Here is a 23,542-nt window from a genome sequence, read left to right as displayed (position 1 = left end):
CCTTCTCCGGGAGCCTTCCTTGAAAGAGATTATGTGGGTAGTTACCTGGAGAAGGGCCTTTTTGCTAGTGGCACCCCAACTCTGGTATTTGTTCCACAGGGAGGTTCGCCTGGTGCTGTCCCTTTATTCTTTTCGGCATCAGGTGAAAACCTTTTTATTTTCACATCATTTTAATGTTTAATTGGTTTTATGTGGGTTTTATTTTTGAGATTGGATGCAGTGCCTTGTTTTGTTTTATATTTTTTTGGGGGGGGCGTCTTTTTCCTTATAAGCCGTCCCGAGATGCTTGCAGTGGACATCCTATAAAAGCAATAAACAAACAAACAAACAAACAAACAAACTGAGTGTATAAGTCATAAGTAAAGCCATGTTGAATCAGACGAAAGGTCCATCTAGCCTGGCACTCGATATGCAAGGTGGCAAACCAGCTACCTGCCCTCAAGCAGGAAGGGTGCAAGAATTCCTCCTGCTGAAGCTTCTCAGCAACTGGTGTATGCAGGCATGCCAGCCCTGGTAAAGGAGGGAGCACATAGCCAGCAATGCCAGTAGTCAATGATAGCCACCTCTCTCATGAATCTGTTCAAGCTATCCAGATTGACAGCCCTCACCATGGCAGTAAATGCCATAATTTAACTATACACTGTGTGAAGAAGTGCTTCCTTTTATCTGTCCTAAACCTCCCACCAATCAGCTTCATGGGATTACCCTGAGTTTGAGTGTTATGGAAGAGGGAGATAACAGTTTCCCTGTTTACTTTATCCACATAATGCATTAGTTTAAACACCTCTGTCATGTTTCCCCGTACTCACCTTTTTTCTAAACTGTACAGTTTCAGTAGTTGATGTTGCATCAGCCCCCTGGTCATTTGACTTGCCCTTCTCCCTACTTTTTTCAACTCAGTAATGTCCTTTTTCAGGTAAGGCAGGCAGACCTGAACACAATATCCCAAGTCAATCGCACCAAAGATTTGTGTAAAGGAAGTAAGATTTTGGCAGTTCTATTTTCTGTTCCATTCCTAATTATGCCAAACATGGATTTGCCCCCTTCACAACATCTGCACACTGGGCCAACATTTACATTGATTTGTCCATTACTACCCAAAAATCATTCTCATGCTCGGTCACTGCTAGTTCAGATTTCATCAGCATATACTTTTTGCCCCAACATGCATTATTCTATACTAACATCTGTTGGACAGTATTTGCTGTTCTACAAAGCAGTAACAGGTATCAGTTGCTTCTAGTCTATAGTTTTAATTTTTTTCCTAACAGAATTGAATTGTATATATTGCTGTTCCTAGTATGGTATGCCACTTACGTATTTTAAAAATATGCTGTAGGGTATTTATGTTGCACAGATGATGGGTACCATCCAGATTCACTGATTTATTATTTATTTAAATTAAAAAGACTCTAAGGCAACTTTCAGTATTAACATTTGTATAAAATTCATTAAAATGATACAATAATAAGGCAGCAAAATTAATATTAGGTTTGTGACCTCCTGAAAATATATAACTTCTTGTTTTACAAATGATTTATTCCTAACTGAAATGGGCTAAAGGCCCATGGGATTTTATCTATCTTTTCCCTGCTGCTCCTGAAAGGGGAGAATGTCAGCATCCCTATGCCTCATTTCATTAATTTGTTGCACTAAAATTGACACAAAGAAACTAGGGTTAACAGGTTTCTGCCAGCAAGTCTACTAGGATTCCTTTTTGCCAGGACTGTCATGGAGCCAGAAATGACAGGAACTCTGGAGTGCTTAAATAGTAGTTATTTGAACATTCATGCTGGCTTTCAAACAAAAATCAAAGCAAAATGTATGTTAAGGTTTCTTATCTTATACCTGGGGGTACATGAAGACTCCAAAGAAGCTACTTGAAACCAATGCTGCACTAAACTATCCCTTTTCATCTAGCCTGTGAAAGCAGTAAAGCATGTGTTTTCAGTTTTGACAGCACCCGTTTTTCCTGTGTTACCCCTCCCCCTCTCCACCACCTCCTCCTCCTCCTCATATTACTGAACAGAGGTGAAAACTGAGAGTCTTCTCCCATTAGTTTCATCTGGTTTTTTTGGAATCACCCTAGAGCAGACCTGGGCATTGTATGGCCCGCGGGCCACATCCGGCCCAATGGCTGACCCTGACTGGCCCGCATGAGGTCACTGGCAAATTAAAAGTCAATGCAAATATATATCGTCGTAATATAGATGCAAGCAATACAACTGCACTGCTTTTATTTTGAAGGATCTGCTAAATTGAATTGAATTTATTGCTTTTCATGTAATGTTAATGTTTTTGTGAATATTCATTAAATAGTGTTGTTCTGTGCTCCACATTTTCATTGTATCATTGTAATGTTTCATTTACTGTTTTTATAGAGATATATATTGAGCAGAGCTGTAAGTGTATTGGTCCATCCCTTAACAACTGTCAAAGTTTCTCATGTGGCCCCATAGGAAAATTAATTGCCCACCCCTGCCCTAGAGGTATGGTTGCCACTTACACATTGACCCCAAAGAGAAAATGTGTTCCCAAAAAAAGAGGGTCTTAGTTCGTGTAACATTTGCATATACTTATCGCTATGCTCTCCTTCATGGATCACTGCCTTGTCATGGCGAAGGGGCTTGCGTAGCTCAATGAAGCTATGAGCTATGCCGTGCAGGGCCACCCAAGATGGACAGGTCATAGCAGAGAGCAACTTTGCGACGGACATGACTTCGCAACTAGCAACATCGCTATGCTGTACTAGTCGCGAAGTCATGTCTGATCCATCGCGACCCCATGGACAACTTCCTCCAGGCCTTCCTGTCCTCCACCATTCCCCGGAGTCCACTCAAGCTCACACCGACTGCTTCAGTGACTCCATCTAGCCACCTCATTCTCTGCCATCCCCTTCTTCTTTTGCCATCAATTGTTCCCAGCATTAGACTCTTCTCCAGTGAGTCTTTCCTTCTCATTAGGTGGCCAAAGTATTTGAGTTTCATCTTCAGTATCTGGCCTTCTAAAGAGCAGTCAGGGTTGAACTCTTCTAGGACTGACCAGTTTGATCACCTTGAGGTCCAGCTTTCACAGCCATACATTGCAACTGGGAAAAACATAGCCTTGACTATACACGCTTTTGTTGGCAGGGTGATGTCTCTGCTTTTTAGTATGCTAGCTGTAATTTAGCAGATATACTATACACCTCAGAAGAATGACTATGGATGCAATACTATGCAGGTTTAGACAGGGGAAAAAAAGGCCTACAACCCCCTGGCTTGATCACTCTGGGAATTTGGGGGTTTTCTCCTGTCTAAACTTGCGATGGGCTGTGCCTCAAGTGGCACGTGTGCCTGCTCAGTCCGCTGTCCAGGTGCTAAGTGCTGATGAACAGAGAGTTTATAGCCCTTCTACTAGAGGACATCCTCTAAAAGGACTTGAAAACTATTCAAATGAATGACTGTGCTTTACAAGATCTGCCCCTCCTAGGCAGAGATCAGAAAACCACTTTTATCCATTTCATTGCTGCTAATTATTAACAAGTAATGGTGACCCTGTTGGACAAAACAGGTGTCATTGGAGCTAGAGAGGCAGGACCACACACAGTCACTGATTCCTTCTCCACCAATCCAGTTCATACCTGAAAGAACCACAGTGCAATTTCAAAGGTGGAGGGGTGCGGTTAAAGAAAAAAATTCTAATAAAGCAGCACTTGTAAGAATGCAGCATTTTGAGATTCACTTTGTATTATCAGGAAACAGGAACAAATGAGTAAGTGAATAGAGTTGTACCAGAGAAAACTGCTCATAATGTATAGCACCCTGTATCCTGCGGTTGTTGTATTGGGGGAGTACATGTGGAAGAAGAATTTCTGAAGCTGAGAAAAACAATTGTATCTGCATAAGACAAAGCTTGGTTTTCAACTAAGATCCATGTTTTACTCTAAAGCTGTGTTGTGCATTCTATATGTTTGTAAGTGCTTCATAATGATGTGTTTTTGTTGGTGTGTTCTACCAGATATAATCTTCAGGCTAGAAAAATAGAATGCTCTTGGAAGGAGTTGCAGGAACTGTGGATTCAGATTCCTGAGTTGCTTTTGGGAGTGGCCATCTCCTCCTCCGGTCGGTCGCTTGGTCTCTCTCTGTCTCTCTCTGTGTGTGTGTCTCTCTCTCTCTCTCTCTCTGGAATGCATTCGGTTAATTGGCAGTTTGTTAGATGTGCTGGCTGTTCTGCAGGCTTCTCATTTATAGGAAACATGTTCCAGAGGGCTGACTGTTGTTTCCGTTCCTCAAGGCGTGGCTTTAAAGACAGGCATGATGTTTGAATAGGACTGGAGAGACTTTGGAGGGAAAGTGGAAAACAGCCCCAATTAGGACTGGTTCGGCTTGGTCATTCTGCAAGTGTGTCAACTGCTTCCATCCTTTTATCAGAACTCACTAGCCAAGAAAAGCCATAGGACATAAGCTGTCTATGGATGGGGGATGTTCAAAGAACACCTGGATGTTTCAGGAAGTGGTGCCAGCAGTTCGGTAGGCAGTGTTCTGCTCTTTTTTCTACTGAAATGAGTGTTGCCAGTGTTTGGTAAAAGTGTTTGGGATTAGCATTATATCAAATCATGCTGATGGCATTATATAGTTTTTAACTGGTGTAAAAGCTGTGCATGGTAAAACTGTTCTGTTTGGATGTGGTTCTTACAGCTTTTGCTACTTGGATTCTAGTGTACATTGTCTGGATGTCAATTGCATAGTAAACGTTTGTGATGTCATTTCCTGTGTTGCTTGCCTCATTTAACGTTAAGCAAAGTTGAGATATGTCTTCTAGCTTTTCTTCATATTAAGAATGCATTCATAATTTTATAATTATAATGTGTGCTTGTACAATTCTAATGTATGCTTCCTAAAATAATTGTATATGCCTCTAATTGCTTATGTTATACTTTAGGAATTCGTAATAACATTCCATTTTTACTCACTTTTCTCTAAAAAAAAAAAAAAAAATCAAAATGTCCATAGTGGAATAAATGATAGTCTGTCTGAAATAACTCCTTGCCTAGCTACATTTTAAGTCCAGAATGAAAATGACTTTTCAGGTGACAAGCCAGTAAGTCTATGATCTGTGATTGGCTTTGAAACTGAGGCTCTGTTATTTTGGCTTTCTCTGCTCTCTCTTGGCTCTCTAGATACTGGCTGGCTACCTTGTACTGATTCCTACTGGTTGCATGTGTCATTCTCTCTTTTCTTATCCTCTGAATGTAAGGAAATTTGTGTTTTGCCTCTCTCCACTCCTGATAAACAGAGCAAAAGATGAAAGCACTGCTGCAGTACTAACTAATGAAAATTGTCATTTAGCCCAACTGTGGAGTGCCTGTTTTTCTCTGCATCTAAGGGATCTTTGCATGTGTAAAGATCTCTAGAAGATGTCTATAGCTATCAGACTGTTTTTAATAGTCACTTGCTCCACCTGTGATAGGGCAGGTAGAGATACCGCTATCTCTCTATCTGTGATCCAGGCGGCAGTGGGCGAGCAGATTCATCTCTTCTTCCTTAGGGGATACATTGCAAACTATTTTAAATAGTAGTATTTCAATGAGAGCCAGTGTGGTGTAGTGGTTAAGCATATGAGCCTGGGACACAGGAAAGCTGGGTTCTCATTGTGCCTCCATTCACTGGGCAACTTTGGGCCAGTCACAGACACTCAGCCCAACCTTCTTTACAGGATAAGATTGAGGATAAGATTGAGAAGAGGAAGGGAATTATGTCAGCTGCCTTGAGTTCCTTGACAGGAATACAATAAATACATAAAGTACTGAATGGGAACAGAACTCTTGTCAGGAGGATTTTATTAACTATGGTCTCTTCATTTTTTAGCCAAGTACAGAAATAAAGGTCAGATGATACTCTTATTGCTTCACCAATAGAACTAAGTTCATTGATCTGCTCTCATGCATTAATGTCATATGATGCATATGTTACTGTTTAGGTTAGTGATATCTTAGTAGTTTGGTGTAAACAACTTGAGAGATGCTGCAAGAAACAGTTTCATATTGTAAAGAGAAGTGCCTGCAGGGAATTAAACCTAGCACTCGGTCAGGAAAACAAAAACACCCCCTTAATCCCTTACCGGAAACCTTTACTAGCTATTTCTCGCATGTGTTTAGGCTTTGTCCACAAACTGGAGGCCTACAAAATCTTCCTTTGTTTTCATTAAAGAATATATGGAGTTATTTTATTTAATAAATTTCCATAAAAAACAGTCATTTTGATTCGTGTATGATAGAAGGTTCCTAGTTGCCCAGAGGAAGGTATTTTGAGCATCTCTGCTTCACTTTTTTTTTAATGCAGCTGGACTAAAAATTCTGCCAAACTGAAGAATGCACTCTTACTTGAGTTGTGGGAAGTGTTTCCAGGAGCAACCGAAAAGCATTTTTCAAAGTAGCATTGCTGGTGGTGCCATATTTTGCCTGTTTATTAAAAGCAAACTGGCAAGCCCACAAGGGCATGTGCAGTGTGTTCCCACCATTCACTTCATGTGAATGGCTCTAGTGTTCTGAGGCATATTATACAAAGTTGACCACTTATGGGCTAAATGGATGCAGGTGGTTTGCACACAAAGGACTGTATGGCTGCCTAATGATAGTTCTGTGATTTGTCAGGATTGAAGGGATTTTTTTTCCTTCATGACTAAAATAACTTTTTTCCTCTTGCTGCTGCTGCTAGTTTCTGTTACACTTTTTGCTATTTGACTTGGTCCCTCTGGAATGCATTTCAAGTCAAGAGAATGGATTTAAATGCTGTCCATCTCAAGAACCTTGGAAAGCCTGAGACAAAAGAGATTTAATTCATATTCATTCTCTTTCTCTCTCTCTCTCTCTTGTGTGTGTGTGTGTGTGTGTGTGTGCGCGCGCGCTTTTAAGGGGGAATTTACAGACCCCCACTGTGCTGTGACCATGTGTCAAGGTTGCAGAAATAACCAGGAAGAGTGTTCTGTGGTTATCTGAATGTTTAATAGCAGAAGATTATCTGTTAAAATATGCAATGGTTCCTTTTATTCTGGTGTATGGTTCAGTTAGGCATGGATGAATCTGCTTGGGAGTAGGAAAGTCAAAGGTGAATGAGCAAGTAGCTGTAGCAAGAGATCTCAAAATGTCTGTGTTCAGGGAACACCCCTGTCACTCTTCACATGGTGAATGACTTGTACTTTCATTGGAACTGAGAATTCATGCCATCTTCTGTACATTGGTAGCTCTGTCAGCATCTCTGATGTTACCTTGGCAACTGTCACTCCCAATTCTGACAGGTATCTCATTTTCTGCTGTCTGATGAGATTGGATAAAGTGATAACAATCAGGATCAGGCAAGTTGTGCAGCATAATATAATTTTGGCCCACATTCTAAAAGTATGGAGAGGTAGGGAGCCAGGGTAAGTAACTTTGAAGAGCCTGCTGCCAGCCAGTGTATGTAGTATTAGCAGTCTGACTAATGGGATCCTTATGTCTTTATGGCTAATGGGGTGAGATAAAAATCTAACAAGGATAAGGAGCTTTAAATACTTCCTTACTTTTTTCCTCCCTGCAAACTTAGCACAATTTATCTTTCTGGTAGTGGCTCCTTAGGAGCCTTTCACGCACCATGCTGCCTAAGCATCTTTTAACTGGAGATGCCAGAAACTGAACTTTGGTTTTCCTGCATGGAAAGCTTGTTCTGTACAACTGAGCTATGACCGAAAGGTATTGGATTCCAAAAAGGTTAAATGGGTAACAGAGGACTAAAACAATGACTTGGCTTGCCCAATTGCTGGCACCCACTTAAAGTCACAGTAGAATCTGCTAGCTCCTGTTGTCAATATTCAACTTTGACAGGTGGTCATTAATCTTTACTTTGACGTGTGAACAAAAGTAGGCCTTTTTGCCACTGCCCTCCATGACTTAAATATTCACAATGGCAGCTGGCATGCAGCACAATTTACCATGGCTTATATACGCCATGCTGGCTGTTAGCAATTGAGCAAACTGGCCCAGAGTTGCTTGTATTTATCCACTGGCACACAGAATGTTGAGAAGGCTTGCCATGTGTGTACAAATCCTTTCCCAGTGCTAGTGTTAAAGACTCATTTCATTTCCACCTCAGTGCTGAATAAAATACTGTAGTATATGCAGCCATGTCATGCTTGCATCTTTTAAATATTTGAATAGCTGGATATTCTTGTTGATTGTGAAGAAAGACAGAAACTTTCTCCCTCCTCCACATGATGATTCATGAACTGTGCCCTCCCTTGCCAAGTTCTTCCTGCAACCAGTTTATCCTTCTTGTACCAGTATTTTTCAAAAAAAGAGGAAGTGTGACTTCCGTTGATTCTGCTGTGATCTGTATTTGCAGTGTCTTGCATAAAATAATGCTGGCAAAATAAAACTATAGAAAGGATAGGAACATGGGGAATGGAGGCTGCACCATGGCAGAAAGCAACAGTTTTTGATTGCATGGAAAAGCCTGTAGTCATTATTTAAAAGTAGCTATATTTAGCCATTCATCTAAGTTAAAGATACACAAATAAACCTTTCCATGGAAAACTCAGGCTAAAAGAGAAACAAATAACTAAATTAAAAAAATACTCTTACAATGGTATAATTTCCATCACTGATTCTAAATGGACTGGTATTTTGCCACCATGCACATGGCCCATTGTGTGATCCCGAGATGGCGTTGAAATGATCAACTCAGCATCTGGAATGAGTTCCAGAGTTTAAAAGATGGGGATTAACAAGATGAAACATAATTCGGATAAGATGGAAATATTGCTAGTCAAGAGCAGTAGTGATCTATTTTAGATCTTTTAGCCTGTTCTGGATGAAGTCACATTCCATTTGAAGGAGTAGGTATACTGAGCTATTGGTTTTCCTATAGGTTTAGATCCTATAGGTGGTTGCTAGGAGTACTGTTCTTCAGATTTCACTGATATGCCTCCTTACCCGAAGAACATTAATTTCGCTCCAATCATTCATGCTTAACTTACCTATAAGCTGGATTGTTGTAGGGCACTCTATATGGGGCTGCTCTTGAAAACAATTCAGAAGTTTTGGTTGATCGAAAATGCAGCAGCCAGGCTCATGTCTTGCACTCACAGGTCAGGGCATATAACTCTGTTTTTATGTCATAAACATTGGCTTTATGTTTGATTCCAGATTCAGTGAATACCTCTGGTTCTAAATCAGAGTTGGCAACAAAGGTTGCCATGGTTGGGCACCTGCCAACAGCCATACCGACAAGAGTCCATTGAACTTGCTCATGCTCTTCACCATTGGAATCTGCTTGTTCTCCTGCCTCACTTTCTGGTCTAGACGGTGGTGGTGGTGGTGGTGAAAAAGAAAAGCTGCACTGCCTACTTTCTCACTGGATCTCTGTCAGGCTAAGGTGATAGTGATGATGAGAGAGCATGAGGCTTCACAGAGGCTGGTATAACAATGACAGTGAAAAGGGATTCAGTGATGGAGGGTTCCCATTAAGAATGTTTTGCCCAAGGGTCCCCAAAAACCTGGAGCCAGCCAGCACTGTTCTATTATTTAAAGCCCTAAACAGCTTATGACAAGGTTGTTTAAGGGATTCCTTATTTTATCTACTTAATAGATGCATGTATTGCTGATCGTATTTAGTAGACTTCAAAGTGGTTTACAAGAAAATTAACTAAATTAAATCTCTTTATGATTTACATTAAAATACACCATAATATAAATTAATATAATTTGTATAAATAGTAATATTAAAACCAGTACAGCACCATAAGTAACACACTGGGCAGCACAGTCACTCAAGGAATGCCTGTATAGAGAGACAGGCATTTAATTGGTGCCTAAAGTGTGCTACTGTTGGCAGTTCACAAATCCCTAAGTTTTAAGATTGGTATTAAAAGTTCCAGTATTGCTCTTGCTGGTATTTAGACATAGTTGACAACTGAACACTAGAAAGAAAGCTCATTTCTGTGGCATTCATGAATCTGGAATGTTCTCCCAGTTAAAATCTCTCAGGTTTGCTCTTTGTCTTTCACCAGAAATTAAAGACACTGTTTCAAGAGGGTGCAAGCATGCAACCAGGATTCAGTGCTGCCTTCTGTAACATTTGTTTCCATTGATCTTTTACTAGAAATACATGTATATGTACATTATGTTAATGCAACTATGTCACTCTTACTATCTGCAGTTTTTGATGATATGACCACATCTTTCTTTTACATATTTTCTCCAATCTGTACTGGTAGCGAGGGCTTCTTGTGGAGTTCATTCTTGGTGAATTTTGATATAAACTGACTTGGTCTGCAGCTAGTGAACAAATGTGTGGACTGGAAATGGTTTGAATTTTGCAGTTTTCTGAATTTTGCAGAGCACGTCTTGGCTTTAAATCTATCAAAATGTGCATACAGATTATACCAAATTATTCCTATGACAAAATGCAAAAGAATAACTTTTCTATATAGTATGTTCACCCTCTGCCAAAATTATAATTATGGGTCAGTACAGTGTGTTTTTTAGGCCTCTGTGGAAGAGAGGTGTTGTACACATGGAATATCCATTATGTTGTTTGAATTGTGTTCTGGAATTTGGTGTGTTCTCCTAACGCTTCTAAAATGGAAAACATTACGTTCCTTACATTGGTGTAGAATAATAAATGTCAGTTAGCCCAGATAGTCAAGTGTGTTGGACTAGTGCTAAGCAAGCTTTTCCTTGGGTGAGGCTCAGCAAATGGGCTTTGTTTTTACATTTTTAAAATTGACTGAGCACTATTTTTCAAGAAAGAATGTTTCCCCAGGCCAGATTGGCCAATGACCCTGAATTCTTTTGTAGTTTGTGGTATAGTTCATCTGTGTGATTTTTAGCTGTTTTTCTAAACCTTTTCAGGCCATGGTACATGCTGCTGATCTTTACTTGGGGAACGTTCTGTTGTGGGGTGGGAGGGTGTCTATTTTTCATATTGTTTTGGGAGTCTCTCCCCCTTCCCTCTCTTTCTGTACAAATCTGGAGTTGGATCAGATGGCTATCATTGATTTAATGTATTATATTTTTGTCAGAAGTTCAGCAAATTACTGAATTCTTTTAGTATCTTCAGACAGGCTAGCTGAATGGCTAGGCCGGACTGCTAGAGCTGGCTCAGCAAATTCAGGAGCCAAGTCTGATTTTGTTCTCCAAACATGTTTTAAAATCTTCTGATAATTAAAATATGGAAATGCTTGTAGTAGCAAGGACATGTCATCAGCTTTGTTCTCAAACTCACTTTGGAGTGAGATGGTACAGCAAGGCATATTATCCTGTGCCAGTGGTCTGGGAGCAAGACTGTACCTCATACATCTTGGCAGCATGCAGGGAGAACTTTCCATAATACCCTGCAGATGTTGGTGCAGAAAAGTTTTAATAATGGATTGTGCTAAACTTCTACACAGAGTGGTCGTCTGGGGAGGTGGAAGGGGAGACAACAGCCCTATAAGTACAATGTTTCATTGTAGTTTGTACAAATGAAGTCTCCTGAGAAAAGAATCTAGGATAGAGGTATGTCAGGGAGAGGGTGGAAATACTGGTTTATAGTACTGCAACCTTGACTCCCTCTATGTGGGTAAGAATCTTTGCCTAAAGTCTAGACAGATTTTAAGCTTGGAGGCAAAGGCAGCTGTCCTGATTTATCTTTGGAGACTCTTTCTGTAAAAGATGGTCCAGGGACAATCACTACATCACAGATGGCTGATTTGTGACAAGGGTGTCAAAATTATGCTGACAGAGGGAGTTTGTGGTATCATCCCCGATCCTGCATATGGCACAGTCTGGACTGCACTTCTGTCTCCACTTCCACTGTGCACTGCTGATCCTTTCGCATCTTGGCATCAGTGGCAGAGATGTGTCAAATCACTTGACTTGTGAGCATCTTGTACAAGGGATTAGGCTGGGACACTTACTCTCTCGTACTTATGAATTTGGTTTCTGGCATTCCTTCCAGGATGGTTAGCTATTACTGCACATGTTCCTTTGTATGAAAACCATGAAGGGATGTAGCATCAATCTTCAAGGCCACACCTCCCTCAGAGACAGAACCTAAAGACGCCACCTCAGCAAATTCTTTGCTCATGTACTGTTGAACTCCTTGCAACTGGAAACCTTGTTTATTCCAAACAGTCTGTTCAAAATTATGGGTGGAATTTCACAACTTCAGTAACGGTTTGTTTGTACCAAGTACATAGAAAGTGCCTTGTCTGTAAATACAGCTTGTGTGTTCTCTGCACCTTTGCAGTTGAAAATTGTAACCTGTTAAGACAGATGAGTGTAGACCACAATGTGTAACTGGTTAGTCAGTATTTCTGTGCCCTGTTGTGTGCATAAAACCCATTTAAGTCTAGCAATTTAGTTATGTCTCCTTTGTTTACAGGATTAAAGCCATAGAGTTCAAATTATGTTTCCTATACCAGGCATCAGCATTTATTTTTAACATCATTTGAAAAAACACTGATTTTGTATTTAATTGATTACACATGCATTTGCTGCTCAACATCCTATCTCAAGCATTAAGCTTGAAGCATTTTGTCAACACTTAAATACTCTAGAAGGACTACAGGATTGTCAAGTCTGGCAGCTTTCTCTATTTGGATTCCTTGGATTCCCAGCTCCAAGGTCAGAAAAAAGCTCCATTCCAACCAGTGGTGCTGTAGCCTCTTTCCCTCCCCATTTTTCCACTGGATTGTGTCCTAAATTACATATAAGAATTCAACCCTTGCGATTTAATTTGTGTATGATGTATGCAGACTTACTTTAGATACAAGCTGAGGTCTTAATGGTCAGTGAACTAATGGATAATGGCAACATCAAGGAAAAGAGATTCTCCTCGATTTGATATGAGTGGAATAAGAATGGCACTCCTGATAGAAGAAAAATAGTAAGAGGGGCTGTAAACAAACAAACAAACAAAAACACCTTCTAGGGCCAACTTAAAAAAAAAAATCCTACTACCTGATTTCCTCCGTCCTGTGCTTCTCCCCAGTAATGCTGCCTGTAGCAAGTCATCTCTCCCTGCCGCATGGAAGAGCAGAGTGGCTGGCTGTGATCAGGGCCTGATATGGTGTGGTGATGAGGTATTCTGTTTTTTGGTTGTGGCATTTTTATTGTTGGAAATCTGGCATGGGCAACGCTTTTAGTGTTTGCAATTGCATTCCTTCATGGATTACCCGTCAGGACCTGGATGTCAACAGGAGACAGGGCCAGAGCCAGTGTGGGTCCTTCCTTTTTCTGTTTCCACCACCACCTCCTTTCTCTTTCTCCATTTCTTTACTCACACTTCTCTCTTCCTGCCCCTCCACCATTTTCTTCCCAGTGAGTTGCCAAAGAAGGGAAAGATCGTTCTTGCTAGAGGTACCTATTGATTGTCTGCAGAGGGCTTTTGAAATTAGGCCTAGGGCAACCTGTGGCTCCAGGAGCAGTTGTTGCCTACTCTTTTGCTAGATGCCAAAGAAGACCATTGACTTTTTCTTCCTCAAGCTGCAAAATGAGTTTTGCATGGGCCAGACGATTTATTTAGTGCTGAGAAGGAATTTTCCTATGGGTCAGGTTTGCTTTGACTCCAAAGGCACTTTGCCTTCCTCTAGATGGGTAAGGAATGGCTTGGTTTGGCTTGGCTGATTAAGCTATATGAGTTTGCTTTGATCTGAGTTGAAAATGGCCTTAAGGTCTATTCCAGCTTTTCAGTTCTGTGGAATAGTAGTGCATGAAACCAAAGTTCAGGGTGAAATGAAATGCTTCAGAGTTCATGGTTTTTACTAGAGTGTTAACTTTATAGTGCAACCCTTTCCATTCAGGCAAACGTTGCTTCTGAAGAAGAATTCATAGGAGCATTTCCATCTAATTAGGATCAGATGTGTATCGGCTTCTGGTCTGTTTACTTCTGTGCCATAATTACAAATGCATGTTCAGCTCAATGAGCCTCCTCTCCTTCCCTGCCATTAGCAATTCCTCATGTTCAGCAGCAGGCTATCTATGCAAAACCTATTCGAAATAAGCTGGCTCCATTGGTTTTCTTTTTATTATTATTTAGTGCAGGCGGCTGCCATGGGTGAACGTCATGTTGAGAGAATCTCCCCCTGCTGCGTGAAAGTGTAACTAAATTTAAATTTTTCTGACTGGGAATACTGTGAAGCAAAATTTTCCAAATCTCTCTTGGGCCAGAAAAAGGAAGTCTATGCCTCTTGAGGCTCAAGATGAATTGCTGCAAGCAATGACTTTAGTGTCTTCTGTTCTGCTTTGTCTTGTGTGTGTGTGTGTGTTTCATTTTGGAGCAATTAAAGAACAAAAGACTTGGTCTGCTTAACTGTTTAGTACCATTTTCTCTTCCAATTGTTTTGGAAGTTTTGAGCATTTAATTTAGACATGCCTGAGGACTGTGGTCTTGAGCATGTGCGTGTTGGAAGAATTAGCCCAAAGATGATAAGACTTGGAGGAATCAAGGTCATAGGGCTTTTCTGCATGAAACATTTATTGTGCACATGTGATCCCTCATTCACAGAAATCTGCTGGTCCTTTACATGGTAGGATCATCCTCCCAAGGCCTCTCCTAGATTTTGCAGCTTTTTTTGGGACAAGGATAATGCAGAATTTGCCATTTTTCTCTATGAAAGCCACGGTCTTTTGTCGTGGTTTCTTCACTATGTATAAAATCTAGCTTCCACTGTCTATCCCAGCACCACCTTATGTTGTTTACTGGGAGCATATATAAAGACCGAAAGGAAAACTTGGTATGGGAAAACTTGTGTAACAGGACATTCATCTCACAAATAAGCCAGAAGAAGCCTCAATAAAGCACCAGGTTAAAGACTTCATGTGAAGATGCCCATAGCCTCCAACAATTTGCATAATAAAATAGAGTTGGTCCTACGTATGAATACGTGGCGATAAATACAGCAGTGCACCTTGTTGAACAATGGTTGGGCCAGTACCATCCAGATCTAGAAACTGGGGATCAAACATACATATAAGCAGATGACAAAAGCAGTGAGGCAAACCACAGAATACAATGCATACGCACTTACATGTTATATTGAATTGCTACCATGTAGAGGACTGTAGTATCACTTTATGACAGAATGCTGAGGCACTAGCCAAACTTTCATTGCTTAGTAAAATAACAGGTTGCCTCTGATCCTAGGCAGGCAGAGAGAAGCGTCTCATCACTAAGCAACTAGAGCTTCATTTGCACACTGGAGACCCAGTGCAGCCAGTTGCTATGGATGATGTGTTCTAGTCCCCACTGGACCATCAAACTCACTGGATGACTGTCAGTCTCACCTCACAGGGTTCTTCTGAGGTTAAAATGGAGAGGAGAGGCTCATGAAAGCCCTCCTAGGATTCTTGGAGGAAAAAAAGGCTGGATATAAATGTAATTCAGTAACAACAGCAACAAATTAAATCCCATCCTCCCCTAAACACTGTGGAATCCCATACATGTTCGCTTGGTAATAGTACCACTGTGAGTGTAGCCTTCAAATTAAGAGGTAGGACTTTGCTCCCACACAGATGTAAGTCTCAGTACTTTAGCTGCTTTAAAAATATAAACATTGTCTTCACTTCCAGTGCCAGAAAACTATGGTTAGAGGATATGTCTGTACAGATCTACTCTACACAATTCCAGTTCTTGTTTCCCTCCTCACTTTCCTTGCAGCTCCTTCCCACTCATTGTCTTTTTCATTTCTATTTCACTTCCTCTACTCCCCCGCTCCCACTGGAATTTGTGCCAGGACTTAACACAGCTTATCCCTCAAGTCTGTTTCAGTGCTCCAGCTGAGTCCTGGAATATGTGGACTATGTGGTGGCAGATGGATAACCCATACTCAAAGATTGAGTATTTGTAGAACTGAAGATTGTTCAAGGAATGTGCATACACCTCTGTGTGTGTGTGTGCGTGCGCGCGTGCGTGCATGCATAAATATTCATATAGATAACTCGTCTCTACTTATCCTTACAGGTTGGTGGTTTGTAAGCACATCAGAAGAGCAAGGCTGGGTCCCTGCTACATACCTGGAATCCCAAAGTGGAGTTAGAGATGATTCTGAAATTAACATGTCCAAAGGAGGGGAAGGTAAGAATGCTGAGAGGTTGTAATAAAAATCTACTGGTTCTCTTAAGTATTAGTGTTAATGCACTACACTTGATCAGTACAAAGTCTAATTAGGTATCCAGTTACACCTATTCATTATAAGGCAAAATTAGATTATTAAAGCATTGTTAATACCACCCAAGAGTATTTTGATTAGAAGTCTGGCAGTAGTGGAGGCTAGTCATGTAATGTTCATTCTTTATATATGTTGTTATATAATTCTAAAGCAGGAGTGGGCAACCTGCAAGGCATCCTCCCTCACCACTGGTTGCAGTGGCCCTCCACGGGTTGCATACCCCTGTTCTAAAGAATAACAAAAATATTTTGCAGTGCTGGACTAGGGACCTGGAAGATCTGGTTCTAGTGCCTGCTGGAGCAACTCACTGGGTGAGTTGGGGCCAATTACTCACTCTCAGCCTGATCTACCTCAGAGGGTTCTTGTTGTGAGGAGAGAATAGAGTGGAGAAGGACTATGTAAGCTGCTTCTCACAAGAGGAAAAAGGATATAAATGCAATATATTAGGTTTTCAGTATCTTGCGCTTGTTGTATATACATAATCATCCATCCATAGTCATGCTAAGTCTCATATTCTTTCATAAGAGACTTAGCACCTGAGTCTCTTTCTGCACCCATTTTTTCCTGTTAAGTTTCCCACAGAAGAGAGGGGAATGAGATTATGGTATGTTGTATATGATACTCTTTAAAAACCCTTTTTCCCTAAAATATATACATGTATAATTCAATATTTATTACAATATTTAAATTATTCTATGTTTATCCTAGTTCACAGCTCCTTTTTTGTCTGATAATGCCATAAAATCTTACATCTAGCCTATCTCCAAAAGGTGTTGGCTTTCACTGCCCTATTTTGGTTAGTGCTAACTGAATCCATCCTCTCCCATTAAAGTATTTGTTCCATTTCAGCATAAAGTCCATTATTCTACCATATATACTTGATCATCTGAGCCATAAATAACTTTGCAAAGAGGATGTGCTTCCAAAACAGAGTTCTCTACAATATTATGATTTCTCTTAATCTTAAGGAGAAGGTGTGGTGTATCTTGCACCAGAAAATAGTGTCTGTATCCACAAAAGGAATTATAACCATGTTGGAATGCATTGCAGGGTGTGCCCTTTATAAAATTCCAGAGAAATACATCTTTATTTATAATTCACAGCACCACTTCTATAATGTACTAATGCAGCTGCTTGAGAGAGATGGTGAATTGAACACACTCCTTAGTCACATCCAGTCACATCCACACTATCTTCCACTTCCAAGTTCTACTAGAATATTTTCTTCTTCCTTGAGAATGGAATCCTGCAGCAATTCCTTCTGGTCCCTGAACAGCATCCTAAGAGAGGGATGTAAAAACCTCTCAGACAGGCCTGTTATATATGGCCAAAGGCCTTGTCATATCACGACCTGTTGGGGTCTCAGGCACAACTTACAGTATCCTCCAAATTACTGAACAGTTTTTAGAGCTTAAAAGCAAGCCCCTTGCTGTGTCAAAGGGGGTGAAATGCCAAAGGTTGATATTGAATGCCACAGCATCAGCCTCTTTCCACCTCCATATACATTTTAATAACATTTACAGCCAATGAAAGGGGAGGGCTGGTGATGGCCTCTTGCCAATGGGCCAATTGTGGTTAATTGAATAACAGACTTAGATGTCAAGGAAGTTTACATTGGCTGGCAAGAAAGAGGATTCAGCCATTTTTGGCATGTGAAAGGATTGTGAAGGGCAAACAGTAGTATATAAAAAAGGCTTAGATGGTGTGGGTGGGGAGGCTATAGGTACATGATCAGACATATGTGAGAAAACTGAAGCCTGTAACTTAATGTTATTTGAATAATACTTAAGACACACACACAATCTCTCTCTTTCTCTTCACATAGGAATATTTTCATTTCTTTAACTAAGAGAGAACTAGCAACATCAAAGGAAAAGTCTTCTCCTCTCTTACCTTCTCAGTTTGTGTATTCCAGAATCAGTTTGTTAGTGAGTAAATGATGATGGAATGGATTTGAAAGATAGGTTCAGTTATGAATGCAACTTAATGTTCCCTTACTGTAAAAATAAAACATCCTCTGTGCACAATTATTCTAACCATCTCATAAGTTGCTTATAGCTCTTTATAATTCAGTGAATCACAGCTGTGTGACAAGTAGAAGATTGCCAGCTTTGATAAACTTGTTCTTTCTGAATATTAAGATTTTTTTTTTTAAGATTTGGAATTCAGGCTTAAAGCACCATCTCTTCCAAGCTAACAGGATGTTGTTATGATTCCTTCAGGTGGACAGTCTTAGTGGAGCATAAGAGCCTGTACAGTTTCTGAATCCCCATCAGTCAGCAATCCATACTGCAGAAAAGAGAAAAGTGAGGCATAAGAATGCAAAGAATGCAAATACAACTATGCAAAAGTACTCCTTTGGACCCTCATTCATCTATTCTGGCAACAACTCCCATTGTGCGGAGAATATACAGATAATAACAATGTTAATATTAATAAATAAAACAACACATGATATTCTCAGGGTCATTCAGAAAAATAGTCTTTAGGGGCACTGAAACTGGAAAACCAACAGCAGAGCAGGCCTACACAAAAGTAGCATGGTTTAAAATTTGCAATTGTGCATATCTTATAAGAAAAGATTGGATTGTTTACGAGAAGGTATGGGCATCCCATTATATGTAATAATAAAGATGAGTGTATCCACTAGAAAGCCAGTGGGAGCCCTTGAAAAACTTCAGAAACCCCTTTCACAAACACACAGGCATTCATAGTCTCTCTATCTCTTTCTCTGTCTCACTCATATATTCTCTAATCATTTACAGTGCAGTCCTATTTATGTGTATTTGATAATATGAAGTAAGTCCCAGCATGATTGCAGCCTTCAAATTAAGTAGAACTTTGCTCCCAACCAGATGTAAGTCCTAGTATCACAAACCATAATAACAATGTTAATGATAATTCTTAAAATAAGATAGGATATTCTCAGAGGCACACAGAAGCTCAGCTGTTGAAACATGCAAATCAAACCTGAGAATACACATACTTTCTCTGACTCTCTCTGTCTCTCTCTCACACACACATACACATCCACACACATATACCCCATCCAAAAATTACTTTTAATGGATCTGGAAAAGCTGTTCTAGAAGGTTCTGGAAAGGCCTGGAACAGCAGAAACACTGAGCATGTGCGCAGGTTCACACCTGCCTAGTTGACTAACATTGGCTGCCGAACTTTCTGGAAAGAGTAGCAGCTGCCTCTGAAGCAGCTCCCCTGATCAGATTTTTTTTTTAAGGTAAGAAGGGTCAGAGCGCAGTGTCCTATAGCTGAAACCACCTCTCAATTCCTTCCTCAAACCACATACAGCTGTTCTCACTGTAGTTGAAATGTTTTAATTTAATTATCTTTGTGGGGACTGATTTCCAAATCCTGGGTGGCTTTCCCTCACCCACACTGCCCATACTCTCATGATGCTTATCTCCAGCAAACCTTCTGCATCATACTAGGTCTTTGTAGAGACCTCTGTTCACAAGCAAGCAAATAGTTCCATCAGTGATTATTGGCATGTAGAAGCCTCTTTTAAAGCTTTTGCATTGCATGGTTTAGATGTGGACTTCTCTGTTTCTGTGGATTCATCCTGCAACCTTGGCATCACCCTGAATTGTATTAGGCCACTAAGATGTCACAGAAAGATGCTTCCAGTCCAACAAGACTGTACTCTGTTCAACAGCATCAATTTATTTTCAGTGGCCATTATTTTTATGGCCTCTGATGTTTCTCAAATGGCTGGATACTAGCAATTTGATACACTTATTTAGTATGATTGCTGTCTACTAAATGCTTGGGCCTTGACTAGAAAATTAATTATTACAACTGGCAAACTAATTTCATAGTATTACTACATCTCATCCTTGCTAACATAAGTTCAATCCTTCAATTATCATGTTTTTGTTGGATTTTTTGTTGTCCGTTCATCCATCACTCTTTTTTTTTCTTTTCTTCTTTTATGTGTTCATGCATTTTCCAAAATAGTTTCTAAGAGACGCAAGGCTCACCTGAGGCGCCTGGACCGGCGATGGACACTGGGAGGGATGGTCAACAGGCAGCAGAGTCGAGGTGAATGGCTTTCTGAGAATGGGCTCTTGAAAGTTGCATATGCTTTTTGCTGCTGCTTCTCTTGCAGATTTGTCATTGCTAGGAATGGTATGACCCAATTGATCATGTTTTGTTTCTTTTAAAATAGAAACAAGATTGGGGGCAGAGAGTTGGATAATATTTTGATGTTAGTTGCAGAGCATATCAGGTTGGGAGCTAATAGCAAAAAATATCTCTGCAAACAGCATGCACTTTCACTACTCTTGTTACTCTTACAAGAAACTGCTCTTAATACATGTAATAGTATCACTTTTGAAGGTTCTTGGGTTGATGGGAAAAGAATGGTGAACAAAAGCTATTCTGATCATTCTGCATGTTGGGTGGTTTTAAATTCCATTTTACAAATGGAGGTTTAAAAAAATTCTACAGTTTCTTCCAAAAGCACTATGAATCCTGGTATATTTTCAAAAGTAGGGCTTATTTGAGCTGTGCTAGTTAGTGTCACTTTGAAACTCCAGGAAAATGGAACATGTGGATGCTTAGGCTGAAGAAGGAAGGCCTCTAAATCATTTGTTGATTGCAGTTGTGCTTTTTGAAGTGGGGTTTTGCAGGTGAGGTGGACAGAGACATTATCATGTGGTTTACAAAGCTGCGTCACAAGCATTGCCTGTTTTATCCACACTGCACATAGGGGGAGAAATGGAAAGGGTCTAAAGCAGCCTTTCCTAATAACTTGTTCTTAAGATATGGTTGGACTGCAAGTCTCAACATTCCTGACCATGGAGCATGATGAAAGTCTAGAATCTGGATACTGTTAGAATGCTAATCTAAAAGAAGTACCCACAGAAAATCTAAAAGTTTCTCCAGAATTAAGGGTAGTTGAGTTTGTTTTTGGTTGAGGGTAGCAAAGCAAACAATGTTGAAGCATCATTTTTTTAAAAGGAAGGTTGGTCTGCTTGAACCCCTAACAGTTTATATTAGCTTGGAGCTGATTAGGGTCAGAGGATGTGTGCCAGCTTCCTAAGTATACTTTGGAATTCAGCAATCTTACCCAGATTTCAAAATAGGTCCAGATACCCGTATCACTGCAAATTGAAGCTGCCAGTTGCTATGCTCAACAATAAAGTCTGGATATATTTTAGACTATCATCATGTGCATTAGCTTGGAATCTGTCTTTTCAAAGATTTTAATGTCTTCATGTTTGTCCTAGAATTTGAGGTTAAATACTTAGGTTAGTGATCATTTTATACAAGGTGGCACAAACCTATATCATTTTTTATAGGATATACTTTTTAAGATCTGCAAGTACACTCATGTAGGTTGCAAAAACATGCCAGTGATTTTACTACATATAAATGCCATAGGAAAGGAGCACTAGTTAGGGTCTCTCATGCATATGCTATTTCTTACACAGAAACCAGATCTTTGCAGGAAATTCTTCTTTCCTGAATTTGTATAACATCTTACCAGGGATATTTGCAGAAGCTGAAAACCTCCCTAGAAAACATTTGATGCTCCTGTTTAACTGCTTTGTACTGTTCACATGCCAAAGCTGAGATAGACATAAAGGGAAACAAGAGAGGCATCGGACTTCTAAAGAAGTCGGAGAGCCAGTGTGGTATGGAGAGCCAGTGTGGCGTAGTGGTTAAGAGCCTGGGACTGGGACTCAGACAATCTGGGTTCTAGTCCCCGCTCAGCTGTGGAGCCAACTGGGTGACTTTGGGCCAGTCACAGACTCTCAGCCCAACCTACTTCACAGGGTTGTTGTGGGGATAAGATGGAGGAGGAGAATAATGTAAGCTGCCTTGAGCCCTTTGAAGGAAAAAAAACAGGATATATATATATATATATATATATATATATCCATAAATAAATAAATAAATCCCTTTAAGTCTTTATGACCATCTTGAAAATTGTAGGCCACGTTTTGGTTCTTGCACAATTCCTTACAAATGGACGTCACATCCATGGTATATATCTTAGGCTTGAGGGTACTGATTTACTGTCATTTGGAGACTTATCTGTTAAAAAGACTCACTCTTGCAAGAATACCAATGAAGGGAAAACTAGTATTGTAGTAAACAATAAACAATATGATTTGTCTGATGTGAAACTGCTCTAAAACATTAACATTAGATCATCTTTGAAGAATGCTCAGCTCTGAAGCACAGAATGACTTTGTCCTGAAGAGGTTGTTTGAGCAAAAGGAAAACAGGAGAGTGGAGATGGTATGAAGAGACTGCTGACTGAAGGGAAAGTATTTTTAAAGTGAATCCTCCTGTGGTTTGGAAGACAGAGGTTTTTCAGCTATTGCGTTTTGCTTAGGAGCCTTAATTAGATCATTTCCCAAAAGGCATGCCTCTGCCCTCAGTATTTCGAAGTAGGATCAGGTCACACAATGATGTTCCATAATATGATACATAGACATAAATTAAACATGTGGAAAACTTTTCCTGTATCCACCCTCTTCTGTCACAGAAGGTAATTAGGACACAGAGCTAAATAATTGCAAGGGCTAGTTCTACCTTTATCTCACTTCAGCTTCAAGAAGTATAATGCTGTTATTTTATACTGCACTGATAGGTACAAAGTGTGTGTGTCAGAGAGAGACAGAGGCAGAAAGCACAGTTTTGAATCTGTAAACAAATACAAGGTCTTCCTCTCAAAAGAATATCTGTCCAGGTGAAATAGTTTCCAAGTACAATCATTTTAAATTTTTTCCTCTGTTTCTGTGTTTGTCTTTATGTAAGTACATCCCAGCATGGTTTTGTCCATGCAGGAACTCATTTTTGTACACATAGCACAAATTGGCACTTTTTCTCCATTTTTCTACAAACCTCAAAAGTTTGTATTAGGGATGGGTAGTTCTGAAATGCTCTATTCCATTGAAGTTCTTGTTTATCTTCACCAAGCTTGTTCTTTCCAGGTTCCATAAGCTATTTTTGTGCATAGAAATTTGTATATCTATTTTTGTGCTATAAGTGTGAAGTCATTTGGTAAAACATATCTTTGCACATTTTAAAAATGCACATGGTTTTCTTTGTGCAGCTTTCAAATGTGCACATTGCAAGCACAGTATTGTACGTATTTCCCATCAAAAATCACATAATATCTGCATTCAGTTCTAGGAGTTAATGGAGAGGTTAAATCTTTTTAGAAAAGCAAAAAAGTTGACAGTGCATGTACTGGTAGTGGTATGGGGGAAACTGTTTGACCTCTGCATATGAAGCTGTGTGGAAACAGCTGCTTCAGGGAGCGATTTAAAAGATTCACGGTGCAGCTTCCATTTCTGTGCACTGGCTGGTTGAAGAGCAGCAAAAATAGAACTTGCTCACT

General features: G+C 40.0%; 1 protein-coding gene across 6 annotated transcripts in view; it reads left to right on the top strand.

Moving 5' to 3' along the window:
* SH3PXD2A (SH3 and PX domains 2A) overlaps window positions 1-23,542 on the top strand; it is a 287,812-nt gene that overhangs the window by 225,528 nt on the left and 38,742 nt on the right. For 3 of the 6 annotated variants that reach the window (XM_044438052.1, XM_044438043.1, XM_044438072.1), the window contains 2 exons: window positions 15,960-16,073; window positions 20,143-20,226. In XM_044438052.1, coding sequence (XP_044293987.1) covers window positions 15,960-16,073; window positions 20,143-20,226 — 198 coding nt within the window. Of the gene's footprint in view, window positions 1-3,088; window positions 4,512-15,959; window positions 16,074-20,142; window positions 20,227-23,542 lie in introns of those variants that run through there. The other 3 variants (XM_044438062.1, XM_044438081.1, XM_044438090.1) reach the window with 2 other exon arrangements.

Source organism: Varanus komodoensis, unplaced genomic scaffold (genome assembly GCF_004798865.1).
Source record: "Varanus komodoensis strain SLA01 unplaced genomic scaffold, ASM479886v1 scaffold1, whole genome shotgun sequence".
NCBI lineage: Eukaryota > Metazoa > Chordata > Lepidosauria > Squamata > Varanidae > Varanus > Varanus komodoensis.
This window is presented reverse-complemented; position numbering and strand designations above follow the sequence as displayed.